This window comes from Anarrhichthys ocellatus, unplaced genomic scaffold (assembly GCF_004355925.1).
Source record: "Anarrhichthys ocellatus isolate YVR2014 unplaced genomic scaffold, GSC_Weel_1.0 scaffold871, whole genome shotgun sequence".
Classification (NCBI taxonomy): Eukaryota; Metazoa; Chordata; class Actinopteri; order Perciformes; family Anarhichadidae; genus Anarrhichthys; species Anarrhichthys ocellatus.
This window is the reverse complement of record NW_022280845.1, coordinates 1-15,441: the sequence shown is the minus strand read 5'-3', so window position 1 is coordinate 15,441 and position 15,441 is coordinate 1. Positions and strand designations below refer to the sequence as shown.

General features: G+C 42.2%; 1 protein-coding gene across 2 annotated transcripts; it reads left to right on the top strand.

Moving 5' to 3' along the window:
- Positions 1 to 290: 290 nt before the first annotated feature.
- LOC116377081 (bile salt-activated lipase-like) lies at positions 291 to 10,552 on the top strand. Of its 2 annotated transcripts, none has more exons than XM_031838625.1 (11): positions 291 to 385; positions 2,063 to 2,210; positions 2,463 to 2,582; positions 2,664 to 2,861; positions 2,991 to 3,121; positions 3,268 to 3,375; positions 3,498 to 3,612; positions 4,272 to 4,458; positions 4,601 to 4,801; positions 9,409 to 9,618; positions 9,743 to 10,552. In XM_031838625.1, the coding sequence occupies exons 1-11, from the start codon at positions 359 to 361 to the stop codon at positions 9,924 to 9,926; spliced, it is 1,629 nt and encodes a 542-aa protein (XP_031694485.1). In that variant the 5' UTR covers positions 291 to 358; the 3' UTR covers positions 9,927 to 10,552. The 2 variants fall into 2 exon arrangements, with proteins under 2 accessions (XP_031694485.1, XP_031694484.1); XM_031838624.1 differs by lacking the exon at positions 291 to 385 and adding an exon at positions 431 to 1,281.
- Positions 10,553 to 15,441: the final 4,889 nt, after the last annotated feature.

Below are 15,441 nucleotides of genomic sequence, written 5' to 3'. Positions count from 1 at the left end.
GGTGGCCGGGCTCAGCCTTAGAGATAGGGTAAGGAGCTCGGTCATCAGGAGGGAGCTTGGAGTAGAGCCGCTACTCCTTCGCGTCGAAAGGAGTCAGCTGAGGTGGTTCGGGCATCTAATTAGGATGCCTCCTGGACGCCTCCCACTGGAGGTTTTCCAGGCACGTCCAACTGGGAAGAGACCCCGGGGAAGACCCAGAACACGCTGGAGAGATTACATCTCCCAGCTGGCCTGGGAACACCTTGGGATCCCCCAGAATGTGCTGGAACATGTTGCCGGTGAGAAGGAGGTCTGGGTCGGCCTGCTTGGCCTGTTGCCACCGCGACCCGACCCCGGATAAGCGGAGGAAAATGGATGGATGGATATCACGCGTCATATCATTGGGGTAAAAATCTATAAGCAATCATGAGTAAAATATTCTAATGAGCCTATGAACAGGGGAACCAAATCTAAATGGCTTGTTTCCAGAAAAAAACTGACTGGGTTGTCTGATTTGACAGTTTGTTGGTTAGTATGCATTCCACATACCCAAATGTACAGCGTGTGCGCAAGGACTGACCAAGTGAGTTCTTTAATGATGTCTCCCCTTTAAATGTTGACTCAAAACTTGTGGCCAAGATTCAAACCGACTTCTTTACCTTTGTCGAGGGGAAACTTTCAACCGAGTCAAATGGCTTTATCAAATCACAAGAGAAGGATGCCCCCTTTCTTCCTCCCTTTTTATTTGCCATTACTATTGGAGGAGAGAGCATTAAAGGACAGGACAGGGTTGGTCCACTGCCATGGCCAGTCCTTACACAACTTCACAGTCTGGTTGCATGTTGCTAGTTGTGGCGGTCATGTGGGGTGAAGGTGATGAAAATAGTTCTTCATGTGCGATAAGAAAAGAACGGTTTAAAAAACGGTTTAATACTGTTTATTCACGTTTCCCTCCACTAACCACTGAAAACCACATGTTTACAAGTTGGCCTACATCTTTATTTGATCACTACATATGTTAGTTTGATTCAGCCAGAGAGGTTTTGAAGTGTTACAGGTAATCCATGTAAAGTGTTTCGGGAAAGTGCTGTGGACACAAGGTGGTTAAATATTACGTGTTATGTAACAGTGGGAAAAACAGGCCCACTGACTGCACACTGATCAGATGTTCAGGGGAGGGGTCTCTCCTTTTGTATAAGTCTGGCCGATCATCAACCTGCTTGTCTCAGTTTAATGATGATGGTGAAGCTGGGGATTTTGGTAGCTTTTGCCGCGTTTCTGGAGACGGCCTCTGCGACCTCCGTAAGTGTGTTTTTCTAGTGTATCTAGTGTAGTGGTTCTCAACTGGTCTGGCTGCGGGACCCACCATCACCCCTTAATGACAAGCCGCGACCCAAATTTTCAACTTCTCAAATATAGTTAATGAAAAGATGGTGCAGTTTGAACCTGAGCCGAAAGTGTCCTCTGCAGTCGTCGTAGTAGGGAGCTCTCTTGTGCAGAGGAATTGTTCCTGTCAGTCCCTGTCCCACACATTTTTCACGCTAACGAGTAAAACTGCTTTGTTTGTTATGTCTGTAGATTCGTCCATTTGTAATGCAAAATGACCACTTGCCTTAATTCGAGCTGTGGTCAGTTGTTTGATGTCATCAGACATGTCTTCAATATGTCTACTTATAGTGTCATTTGACAGAGGTATAGTTTTCAGTTCATCCGCTGCTGATTGATGTAACACGTCCATGTCCACAGCTGCAGGTAAGTGAAACACTTTTGTGATGTCCTCCGATCTTGAAGTCGTCTTCGAAAGTACTCAACAGGTTTATCTTTGAGAGAAGGGTGTTTTGTTTCCAAATATTCAGTTTTGACGGCTTCGTGCTTTCTTGTGCCAGAACCTCGCTGCACAAAACACACTGAGGGTTTTGCCCTCTTTTGTCCTCAATGTTAGAAAATCCATATCTCATGTAGTCGGTGTCGTACTTGCGTTTCGCTCAATTAGCACATGAAAACAAACTTTGTGGGTGTTCTTCTGTACTGTGAAATGGGAAAAACTGAAGTAAATGAAGATGTTTGTGTTTAACTTCTGTAGCTCGGTGTGGTGTACACAGAGGGAGGTATGGTGCAGGGCAAGAACATTCGTCTTGGGTTCCGCCGTCACATGGACGTCTTCAAGGGGATTCCCTTCGCTGACATCCCTGGAAGGTTTGAGAAACCAAAGCGTCACCCAGGCTGGGACGGTGGGTAGACTGACAGGACTTCTCACCCACTGGACTTCACACCAATAACTCACCTGATCAATTCACTCCACAAAGATATGTGTGCTCCTTCAGCAATCATAGCCGGAACTCCCGGCAGCCAATTCTGCCACTCTTTCTCTTTTACCTCAAATTTATTGGAAAATGTTTTCTCTTCTAGCTGTCGGGGTAGATGAGCCTAAACTGTTGATGTATGCCTTACCCTGCTCTTACACCGTATGTGTCTCTCGTCAGGTGTTCTGAAGGCCACCGAGTACAGGAAAAGATGCATTCAGGTGAATCTCATCATGACCGATACCAGAGGCAGTGAGGACTGTCTTTACCTGAACATCTGGGTTCCTCACGGCCGCTCAGGTAAAGACTGAGAGAAGTCCACAGAGTGTCATCCGTATAAGATCCACACTACTACTGGCTCCCATTTTCTCTCTCTTCTAGTGTCCACTGGTCTGCCCACTATGGTCTGGATCTACGGGGGAGGCTTCCTTACTGGAGGCTCGATGGGTGCCAACTTCCTGAACAACTATCTGTACAGCGGGCAGGAGATTGCAGACCGAGGAAATGTTATTGTGGTGACGCTGGGATACCGCGTGGGCACCATGGGCTTCCTGAGCACCGGAGAATCTGACTTACCTGGTAGGAGCTGGTTTCTTTTCTCACTAATGTGACAGAATTATAGAAGACGTTGGCTTCCCCGCCAATTTTATGTATTGCACCATTAAAATCAAAGTTCCTTGATTGAGAGAAAAATGTGATACTCGACAGGAAACTATGGTCTGTGGGACCAGCACGCTGCCATCGCCTGGGTGAACAGGAACATCCGCTCGTTCGGAGGAGACCCCGACAACATCACCGTCTTTGGAGAGTCTGCAGGCGGAGTTAGTGTCAGCTTCCAGGTGAGAAGATTTTTTCTTGTTATTATGGGTGTAGATAGATGATGGATTTGAAATTAAAATTAAATTCACAGTTTGTAAATTTGAATCTAACTTTGTTCAAAAAATAACCAAAAACATTGTGAAATATGTCTTATGACTGCCCACAGACTCTCACTCCCCACAACAAAGGGCTGTTCAAGAGAGCCATCTCCCAGAGCGGCGTAGCCACTTGCTCGTGGGCTATCAACAGGAACCCCCGCAGGTTCGCTGAGGAGGTGCGCAACGGCTACTCTTGATGTGTTTTAATTTTTGCTGTGCAACACTTTTGTGGAATGGTTAGCGCGGTATGAGTTCAGGGCCGGTAGACAGCTCAAGCTAATTTAAACCCTCTCCCCAGGTTGCTCTGAAGGTCGGCTGCCCCACCGATCAAACTATGGCTTCCTGTTTGAAGATGACTGATCCTGTGAAGCTTACGCTGGCTGGCTCTATCAGTTTGTCCAGCTCACCCGATAGTAAGGACTGCACTCCATACAGTCTACTTGACATTTTCATTTTAGACACCTTGTTCCTTTGTACCACAACGATGGAGATATTAAAAAGTCAGCCCCCTTCTTCTGCAATAGTGTAATGGTACTCTACCGGAGAAACTGCGCACTACATATTTATTGTAAATTTAGCTTGATGCATCCAACTCATATTGCAAACATAATGGTTGTAAACGGCAATAATTAACATTTTCTTGAAATCCATTTCAAATGTGCTCTAAATTTGAACGGGAACTTTGCCCCAACACACTGAGCAGACCTCCAACAGCTAGTGGCCTAACGTCTTCTAAAATGTGCACTTATACACACAGCAAAGACTACATCCAATGGCTAACTGACCACCAACATGCGTGTAAATTCTACCGTGCACGCCAGTGTCAAATTTTGAAAGCTGCCCATACTATGCTGGCTGTTTGACGCCACTAATATCTTTTATTCAAACTAGCAATTTTGAGATATCGATTGGTGCTTCCATTCCTTTCATATCAAGAGTTTTGGTTTATAAACGTATTTGAAGCATAACAACAGCAGATCTAGCAAATTGGAAATTTGAAATTCCAGTTATGTATAAAACCTACAGTTAGAGCTGTATATGGTAGGTCTCTCACTGTATCTGCCTCTGTCAGACCCCATTTTCTTCAACCTGCTCCTGTCTCCTGTGATCGATGGCGACTTCGTGCCGGATGAGCCTTCCAACTTGTTCCACAATGCGGCTGAGATCGACCTCATCGCTGGAATCAACGACATGGACGGACACCTCTTCACTGGCTTAGATGTTCCTTCAATCAACCGCCCCCTGGTGGACACCCCTATGTGAGTTTAAGACATGTGATCACCACGTGAAACATTGACAATTCCACAACGGGTCTACCCGAAGCAGCGTGCTGTACTTTTGTTAGAGTTGTGGTGCTGTGGTGTTTTATCAGACCTAATTTTCAAACCTTCCTGATCTCAGCGAGGACATGAAGAGGCTCCTGGCTTCGTACACTAAGAAGGGCAAGGCTGCTGTGGACCACGCGTACTCCACATACACCTCAACCTGGGGCTCAAACCCCAGCAAGGAGACCATCAAGACAACCATTGTGGCAATCGGAACAGACTTCATCTTCCTGGTTCCTACTCAGGTCGCCCTCTACCTTCATGCTGCCAACGCCACGTGAGGATAAGATCTTGCTATACAGACGTTGCTGTCAGTTTATTTACAAGCCCTTTTGTTCAACACCTTTCTTTTGAAGTTGGGGATTAAAAAACAGGGTTTAACCTTTTTTTGATATTAAGTGTGGCCATTGAAAATCAATTCAAACAGGCCTTAAAGTGGCGTGATTCATCAAAGGGAAAATATTTATCACCTTTGTGAATTTGAGTGAAAAGTTCCTTTAATTTCCTTCAGGTGTTTTTAATTTCCTTCAGGTGTTTTCCAAGGCGACTGTGGCTAAGTGTGGCAGGGCCGTCCCGTCTTTCAATCAGAGGGTCGGTGGTTCAATCCCCGGCTCCGCCTCTGCTAGTCGCATGTTGATGTGTCCTTGAGCAAGACACTTAACCCCAAAAATTGCTCCCCTAGTTGTGCCTACGGTGTAGAAAATGTGATTAGACTCTGAATTGTAAGTCGCTTTGGATAAAAGCGTCTGCTAAATGACTGTAATGTAATGTTAATCTCAAGTTTCAAAGACAGGTTTCTGTTTTAGGTGTGGATGAAATTCAACCACGCTGTAAAGCAGTAGGCAAAAGTAATGGAGATGTGACAGATTGATACATTAATTAAAGGTCTAATGCAGGGGTATTCAATTAAATTTCCAAAAGGTCCAAATTGAGAAAATCTCCTCGTGCAAAGGTCCGGAACATTACAATGATATCTAACTTGCACTATTTAGTGCCATATATATATTCAAGAAACCTAGTAGTAGTAGCAACGTCTCTGTGTAGTCAACAACTGTCAAATCAAGTAAAGAAAGTACACATCAATTATATTTTAACAATTATTATTCTCAGTTTTCAAATTTAACTGGATGGATTATAAATAATACATAAATAAATGTTCTTCTCATTTCAAGTAAAATAAGGGCTGGAATAAAGAATAACTGACAACAGAAAGCTTTTGAAGAATGTGCATCTTAAAATAAAGAAATTCATTTTAGAAAAATCAATTTCACTGAAATGTCCTTTAGCTTTAAATTTAGTTAATTCAGGTGTGAAGTGATGTCAATCAAAAAAGCCACAATATTATATTTTTCTCATCTTCTAACAAGAGAAATTTGTGAGCATGGACTTTATCTGTGGTTATTAAACCACTTGTTTCAGCTCTATTCTCTCTGATCATATTGGGCTCTTAGCTTTATTTTCTGTGTCTTCATTTCGGATGTGAGAGGGTCGTTCGCTCAATATGAGACATACTGTTTTTAAGCTGCCCGTAGACAGAATGTATCTATATGAGTCTTTCCAGTCTTGGTTAAAGACTCTGGTCTCTCTGAACACTTTTCTCTTTTTGGAGAACGTCAAGTGAATTAATTTCTATTGCACACGCAATTTTTCTCCTGCTCCTCGTACTATTTCCTCGTCTCAGCCCCGTGTGTCACATCGCGTGTACATCTCACTCGAGTCGGGAAACTTGTCAGAATACCCATATTTGATTGGCTGAGCTGCATCACGTGATGTGATTTACAACGCATTGGTCGGTGTGTTTCCTGCATCGCTGAACAAGTGCCGTAAATGCTGGAAAAGCTGCGCAGGTTAAAATAGAAGCGCCTCATCAAAATTTTATAATTCTCAATTATCTATCGGTTTTAGGTCCTTGGTTCGGATACAACAGCGTCTGGGTCCGGATCCGGACTGCGGTCCGCCAATTAGTGACCCCTGAGTGTGTAGGATTTAGCAGGATCTATTATCAGAAATACAATACAGTATTCATAACTATGTTTTTAGTAGTGTATAATCACCTGAAACAGTAGCCCAGAACGGACAAACCAAACACTGGCTCTAGAGAGGGCCTTTCACATTTATACGTTACCTGAAGGATGCGTTATAAACAAACAGGACTTTTGTCCAGGACTCCACTGTTTGTGTCCCGTTGAGTTAACGTTAACCACGCTCTTTTCCTAAACCTTAACTAAATTGTTTTGTTGCCTAAACCTAACTTCCTGTGAAGACAGAAGTTTATTTTGAAAAGACTCTATGCATGTAGCGAGTGGAAACTGTCGCTAGAGGGGTCCAGAGCGTCATAGTTTGAAGCGTAGGGCCAATGACAAAGTGTCGTATTTGATGAGTTGGGAGGGAGAATGTGTTGGAAAAGGAGGGCTGAGTAGAGGAGTATTCAGTTGGTTGCAATCTGCAACCTCAACCTAGACGCCACTGAATCCTACACACTGGACCTTTAATAGAAAAAGGTTTTTTATTTTATACATTTATTCAGCAGTTTAACTTTTAAACATAATATGGTGACATTTAATCATGGTTTTATTATATTTATTTGATTGCATGATTTAAACACAAATTTAGTTCATTACTTTGAAATGTTTTTTTATGTATCAAGCAATTGATTCACTTTTAATGTACCATGGAAAAAGTTGATGATTATTCTCATAGCACAACTTCCATAAATACAAACCCTGCAGTGTTTTATATTGTAATGTCATGAGAGGTCAATATGGCAGGCTAGGGTGGGGTGGTGTAAGATAATTCATAAAAACAGGCTAAAAAATCAAAGGTTCTCAGAATAAGATCACGTTTTATTCTTATTCTGCTAGTGTCCTCGGCTTTTCACCGCCAACCAGGTCTTCTTCCTTTCAAACCCTCCTCACTCTGGTTCGGTATTTTCTTCATGTAGATCTTGGAGCTCCTTCACACCGTGTGCTCTCTCTCATCTCCTCTCCTCTGGTAGCTCTCCTGTCCTTCTTCTTCTTCTTGTTTGAGGTTTATTGGCAGTTGGCAAACAATGAATTAGTGCATTACCAACTGGTATGGAGTGTGGATCAGGATGTCTAATATACAAATTTAAATTCAAAAGGAAAAGAAAAAAGAAACTCTCCTGTCCTTCCTTAATCAGGTGACCCTTTGGACCCGAGAGACCCCCACGGGGGTCTTTTTAGAAAAGTGGATCCTACAGCGTGTCGTAGAAAGCATTTTTCATAAACAAATATAATTAATGCTCCAGACATATTAAATATCGAATTAACGGAAAAAGTCCGAGCAACATCATCATACCAGCCATTGTAAACACTGCAAACACAATTATACATGAACTAATATCATATCTGGAAGATATCTAGAAGATTCACCACAATTTTGGCCAAAAATCGACGAAATATGCTCTCTGTATGGATCTCTCATTACGAAGCAGGCAGCGCAGATGGCGGATTGATACATCACATAGGGCTGCGTTCCAACGCCGCGACGAACAGCGTCGTCGAAATTACTCTCTTTCAAACCATTCAAAAGTTATGGATATATAAGCCAACATCAGCCAGAGGTCAGCAGAAAACAAATTGGGTAAACAAACTTACGTTTTGATGGTTTTGGTGATGAGAAACGGATTTAATCCGTCTGAGTTTTGCACAGCTACTTCCTGCATGTCGTCCTGCATGTCTGTGAGTGAGATCAATGCGCTCCGAGAATGAATGACAAAATGACAGGCGATTCTGCGAGGTGGACCAATGCATGTACACAGGGGGGTTCGGACAGCATTTCGCGATTTTTAGTCAGTAAACAGACCCGGATACTATCAAACACCCCCGCATGGCTCCCGTTGGACTATCCCGCATCCAAAAAGGTGGTCCATGAATAAATCGGCCAATCACAGGCCTTACCAGGGTCACATACACACATTATGAGCCATTTATTTTTATGATTGACAGATATGACACATCATAACTGCTCAAAGTTAATCCAAATGGTGTCAAACTGCTTTATTAGGATTATTGAACACTCTTAGTGATAAGAAAAGTGAATATATAGTTAATATTTAGTTATATAGTGTATAAAATTATAATACAGCAATGCAACTGCTGGTTCCAAAAATCTAAATTTTCCTTGACTCAGACCATTTATGCTGGCCTGCTTCACTCAATCGAAGTAAAATATGTTGTGGGGACATGTAAAACGTGTTGTGCTATGTCTGTGGCGTATTTTTAGGCAAGAATCTGCATTATTAAAAAAACAATTGTTCAATTCAAGTGCTTTTTTTCAGGCGAACCTGAAACTTTTTCAATTTGAGCTGTGCCATAAGTGTATCAGTTATTAACCAGTAACATATACACAATATTTACACAATTCAACACATCTCACAAGTGTTACCTGTATTCTAGCATCACAATTATTAAAATAGACCTTGTAGTTAGAGCTGTGGACTCTCTTGAGTATGGGTATGCAATTTTTGAGCAGAGGCCTAAAAATAGGGCTGGGGTTCAAAATTAAATACGCACACCTGGGTGAGTGGCAAGGCCTTCTGGGAGCTGTAGTTGTTGCCTCGGCGGCCATCTTGTGGTGTGGCTGCTGATCCTTAAAGGGGAAGTAGTACCCATCTACCACCTGGCTCCTTGTGATGCCACAATATTTAGTGGGTTCACTGCAAAAAGTAGCATCAGGCATCGGTATGGTGAGCTGCAGGGCATGAAATAACTTGCACTACTAGACATCTGTCATTATAAGCAGACTTCTGAGAACCTGCAGAATAATTCTGCTTTGAGAGTGCTAAATTTGATCTTTATTTTTGTAGCCCTCACCTTGGTGTAGTCATTGTCACATCCCTATTCTTTTCTTGTCTCACCGAAGAACCGGTCGCACCTACTCCTACCTATTCTCTGAGCCCAACCGTCTGGGCGGCATTACCTTACCTTACCCCAGCTGGATGGGAGCCGACCACATCGATGACCTGCAGTACGTGTTTGGAAAGCCTTTCACCACACCTCTGGCGTACTGGCCTCGCTACCGTGACCTCTCTGGCTACATGATCGCCTACTGGACCAACTTTGCCAGAACTGGGTATAATTCTGCAGACACGTGTCATGGGAACTTCATGATATCAAACAAACCTGAGTCAGGCACTGAAATAGAAAACTAAAACAGTCTCACTTCAGTTGCCCTTTTTCTCTGATTCTGTCCACAGAGACCCCAACAAAGGAGAGTCGAGCGTGCCCGCTACCTGGCCTAAGTTCACCAGCGATGGACACCAGTTCCTGGAGATCCATTCTAAGATGGACAAGAGCTATGTGGGACAGAAGATGAGAATGCGTTACGTGCATTTCTGGACCAGTGTCCTACCCAACCTTCCCATGACCATCTCAGAATAACAACCTGTGCACCCGCAGTGTGGTCCCATAGATCTGAAGTATCAAATCAATATTGGTCCATGAAAAAATGAATTGATCACAAACACAATTTACATTTCCTTAGTTTAATTTTGTGTTGCCCTCTTTAAATTCACAACAGGCTATGTACAGTAGTGCTAACCCAATTCACTTTGCATGTATGGAACCTTTTGGCTTTGTTTGTTTTTTGTTGGCTTTTTGGATGTCAACAGAAGCTATTAGCCTTCTACTGAATACAATGTTGGTGTTGATCTTAATGTACAAGACGTTAATTGTTGTGCAGAAGTGTGCGTTAACTTCGTAATAAGAAATCAAATCAAAACGGACTAAAGATATGGATCTGTTGATATTCAGGCTGCAGTGCCAATTTGCTTCCAGTTTATCTGCGTTAGCTAGAGCAGGGGCTCTCAAAGTTTTTGGGGCCAGGGACCCCTTGCAGGGGAGAACATTTCCCAGGACCCCTTCTTAATTGTAACACTGATTAGGCATACGCTTACTACCATTTGTACTCTTGGATTCCATTGGAACTATGTGTACTCTAAAACCTTTCCACCTTAATACTTCAGACCTATTTCATGGTGATAAACAGAAACACATTTCAATTTAAATCATGTTACATGAGATGAAATAATCCTTTATTTGTTCCACAGCTGGGAAATTTGCGATGTTATCAAAGGGGTTAAACCTTTAAACAGACGGGTATTTTATCCAAACTGTCATGATCTCAACTGCCACGGACCCAACTCACTACATGGTGAGTGCGGGGTCAATTTAAGGTGGAAAGTACTTGCTGTTCAATGTATTTTCCCTGACGTAAACCATGAAAGTTCAGTGCACTGCTCCTCAGAGGGGTGTTGCTTTGCAGTAGCTGAACAGAAATATTTAAAAATGGAAAATCAATGTAGAAATAGATTCCAAAGCTGAAATCTATTGATTTGTGAATTTATAACATTGCTTTAGACCAGGGGTGGGCAATTATTTTTCCCAAGGGGCCACATGAGAAACAGGGACTGTTGTGGAGGGCCACACCAATAGACTGAACTCAATCCTGGTCAATATTATTCCACCTCTTTATAAAAAGCAGTATGTTGTATGGTTTTGATGAGCTGTGACTGGTAAGAGTAAATGTTATGATCAGTGGTGGAATGTAACTAAGTATATTTGCTTAAGTACTGTATTTATGTACAAATTCAAGGTACTTTACTTAAGTATTTATATTTTATTTAACTTTGTACTTCCACTCCACTCCATCTCAGAGGGAAATATTGTACTTTTTACTCCACTACATTTGTCTAACAGCTTTAGTTACTAGTTACTTTGCACATTATAATTTTTCAAACCTTTCCTAACTACCCAAACTGAACAACAGAGTATAAAAGAGTTAAAATGAGCTCCACCTAAAACATCTGCAGCAGGAATAATTCAAACAACATATACATATGTAATATCCATATGTAATAGTAAAACACTGACGGGGATCATGTTTTTGCAAAATTAGTACTTGTATTACTATAACTATTACTATACAAATTACCTCTTTCTGTTTTTCAGTTCAGTATGAGAAATCTAGTCTTTGTTGGGCTTGAACAAGTGCACTGAAGTCAGGCTGAATGTGTGAGGTGAGAGGTGAAGGACAGCTGACAGGTGATGTCAGTGAGAGAGGATCTGGATCTGGATTTGTTGAACTTCATCACAGAGAATGTTTGTTCACAGATGTAGGTAGATCCAAAGAGAACCAACATCTTCTGAGCATGCCTCCTCATGTGTTTAAAGTTCTCTTCTTTGAGAGAAGAATAAAAATCCAGCAGTGATACTGACTTAAAGTGCTCTGCAGTACTGCATCAGACTGCAGGTCAATGAGTTGGAGCTGAACATCACTGGGAGCATTATCCACACTGCACGTGAAGGGAAAAGAAATCATGTTTCACTCTCAACTGTTTTGAAGTCTTGAAATGGCCTTGAAAACTCACCATGCAGTGCCCCTAACATGGATGAGTACTTGTGGAGATGTTCAACTGATGGTATGGCTTCTTTCAGGGTGTGCAGGTGGGTGAGAGTGTTACCTGCATCTGGCTTGAAAGAAACTGCAACTTTGTCATGAAAGCCTTCACCAGGCTACATGTCATGTGCAAAGAGGCCCTTGCCTTGCAGTTTGGTATTCAGATCATTCATTAGTGCAGTCACAGCAACAGAAAATGCAAAACCTGTCATCCAGTTTACATCAGAGAGCTCTGGGATGTCCTTGCCTTTCTTCTCACACAACTCTTGAATCTCTGCTCTCAGGTCCCGAACTCTTAACTCTTTTAAGCACTTTGCCCAGGCTAAGCCACCTGACAGCTGTGTGGAAGCCTATGTCACTGTGTTCAGTTTCATGCTCCTCCAAGAGTGCAACACACTGTCTGTGATTCAATGCTCTTGCCCTGATGACGTTAACTATTTTAGTTACAACATCAATAACATGGTTAAGTTTGAGCACTGATTTACACAACACATTCTGCTGTATAATGCAATGCAAAAATACCAAGTTCAGTTCTGGGTTGATTTCACTTTATCTTGCATCCACTTTAAAAGTCCGAAATTTTTCCCTGTCAGATTTTTTGGACAACCATCGTTTGTGACACATGCCAGTTTGTCCCATTTCAGTCCAAGCTTGTGGAAGCATGCATCTACCTCCGTGAACAAATCACTCCCCGCCGTCGTCCCTTTCATTGACTGCATTGCTGCCAGCTCCTCTGTAATCACAAAGTCTTTCGTTATCCCACGTACAAAGATGAGTAATTGGCTGTGTCGCGGACATCGCAGCTCTCGTCCAGAGCCAAGGAGAAAAGTTCGAAATTGTCTGCTTTTGTTTTGCAGTTGAAGCTCCAGGTTTCCCCTCCATGTCCTCGATCCTCCTCGTCAAAGTTAGGATTTTATTATCATATACAAACACGAAATTTGACTTCTGCATTTGACCCATCCCTGTATATAGGGAGCTGTGGGCTGCCGATGATAGGCGCCTGGGGAGCCGGGGGTTCAGTGTCTTGCTCAGGGACACTTCGACACGTGACACGTCCCCGTTGATCGATCCATTGACCCTGCGGTTACCAGACAACCCTCTTAACCTAGTGAGCCACGGTCGCCTGGAGAGCTGCACATTCTAGAATGTGTCTTTTTTCTGAGGGCATAGTAGTTCAGCAGAGTCCACCAAACACTCTTTGATAAACTCCCCATCCCCATATAGCTTACTGTTTTTTACAATTTTGTGGGATATTGCAAAGCTGGTCTTGGCGGCTGCATCCCTGGATGTGTGAAGCTTGGTAAAAAGGCCTTGTTGCTTTTGCAGTTTAGCTAGCAAAGCCTCAGACGTCCGTGTCCGCTCTGCATCCATCAATTTTTTGTATTTCTCCACGTGTGTCCTCTCGTAATGACGATTCAAATTGTAATCCTTCAACACTGCGACTTGTTCTCCACAAACTAAGCACACGGCTTTACCTTTGACTTCAGTAAAAAACACTTTAAAGTCCATATTTTGTTAAAAATTCTACACTCTGTGTCAGTCTTTCTTTTTTAACACAGGCTGACATTTTTGAGGGCTAACAGCTAACTCACATCTCTCGTAAACTCATTTTAGGGGGGCTGAAGTCGTTTCTCACATGGACAAGTTATTTATAACTCTAACATGCTACATATGTGCGTGCGTTCTGGTTTGTATGTTTTCTCCCCCTTCAAATTAGAATCCAATAGCCTATCATCATACTGAACGATATAAAGTTGACACTGTCAGGTCCATTCTCCATCCATTGTGTGCGGTCCCTTTAAGAATTAGCATTTGGGAGTCACGCGGATATGAAAGCTAGTTTATCCGTCTTTCCTTTACAAGCAGGAAAATTATTTCTCTCTCTTTATTTGAGAAAAGTTCATATTTGTGTTGTCAAATTTCACTATGACCCTGAAATTCTGTCTCTTGTGTTATCATATACTGAATGCAAGCAAAACTACAGAGCAAAATCACACTCTTTCTGATTGAACCAGTCTATGAACTGTCTGAAACAATGTATATCCGCGGCCCCAAATGGGCCCCAAAAAAAATTGCCGCAAACATTACACTCCCCTTGGGGCTAAGCCCCCCCTTTCTTTGAATCCTAGAAACGCCCCTGCGGTCATCCGAGCCCATACACCATGTAAGGAAAATACCCAGCGCATGCCCTCATTCAGCAGCACTTCATGGACACGTGCTGATCACACATTCACTGCTAACAGTTGCACCGATAAAGCATTTTCCTCTTTCCATAGACACAACATGGCCAGGGCAAGACTTTAGCACCTGTAACAACTGAACACTGTGTTTAAAAGCGTTATTTTCTCTCCACCCAGCGTTGCCAGAATTCCCCAAGAGACGCAGACGCATAGGCCTAAATTCCAAATTCTCAGGGAGAGATCATGCGGATGAAGAGGAGCAGGAGCAGGACGACGAGAACAAGGACGATGAAGACGAAGATGAGGAGGATGAGTTTGAGCCGTCGGAGGGCAGCGAAAACGAGATGGAGACAGAAATTCTGGATTACATGTAACAAATCACGGCCAGTTGGATTACATTGATCTTAAATGTGCTAGTATTGAACTCGTTTCTGTAAAAGGTGATGCGTTTGAATTATCTTTTTGACTTAAATGTAAATAAATATTTGAAAGTAGTTTTAGTGGTTTGTGTAAGAACTGTATGTTCTTTGTAATTATGTTTTTGGTGGATACACTACACTGGACTATGTCACGGATACCAGTCAACATGCAGTTGTATTTTAAAACCTCCAAATAGCATTTCAAATCATGACACAAGAGATGCACAACATTGTCAAAGTAAATACCTTGTAAATAACATGTGGCAGTCACATACTGTGGATCCTTCATTTAACGGTCATACGAACTTATTATTCTAAGACAGACTGAGATAAAAGGGAAACACATTGACAAGTGAGAAAACCAATGAGCATTAGAGTAAAAACCCATACAGCATAGTTAAGTAAAAGTGCTACAAACTACTACTAATCTATTCCCATGTTTCCATCTCATGATGAAGGTTTTAGAGTCCAGCTCTGCTGCGTTAGGAAAAGCGTCCTACATGAAACAAGAAAAATTGGATTGGCTGCAGCTGTGAGACTTTGAGTCCAGTTGGACAGCTGTGTCAACTCAGCAGAGGTTACCTTCCTGATACACAATGCAAAACGTTTGAAAAGGCCATTTTTAGCCAGCAATTTTTTTGAAGTCCCCCACTACCCATCTCGGTAACACTTTATAATAACTACACACTATGAAGCATTAGTTAAGTATGAGTAAAACACTTAATTCATCATTTATAAAGCATTGTTCCTACATTAATAATTCATTAGTATGCAGTTCATAACAACAGTTATAAATGTTTTATTCTTGATTAATAAGCTCGTCTATTATGTGTTTCATTATTGTGTTTTCATACTTTATAAATGATGGATTCCCCATTTGTAAATGAAGTATTATATAT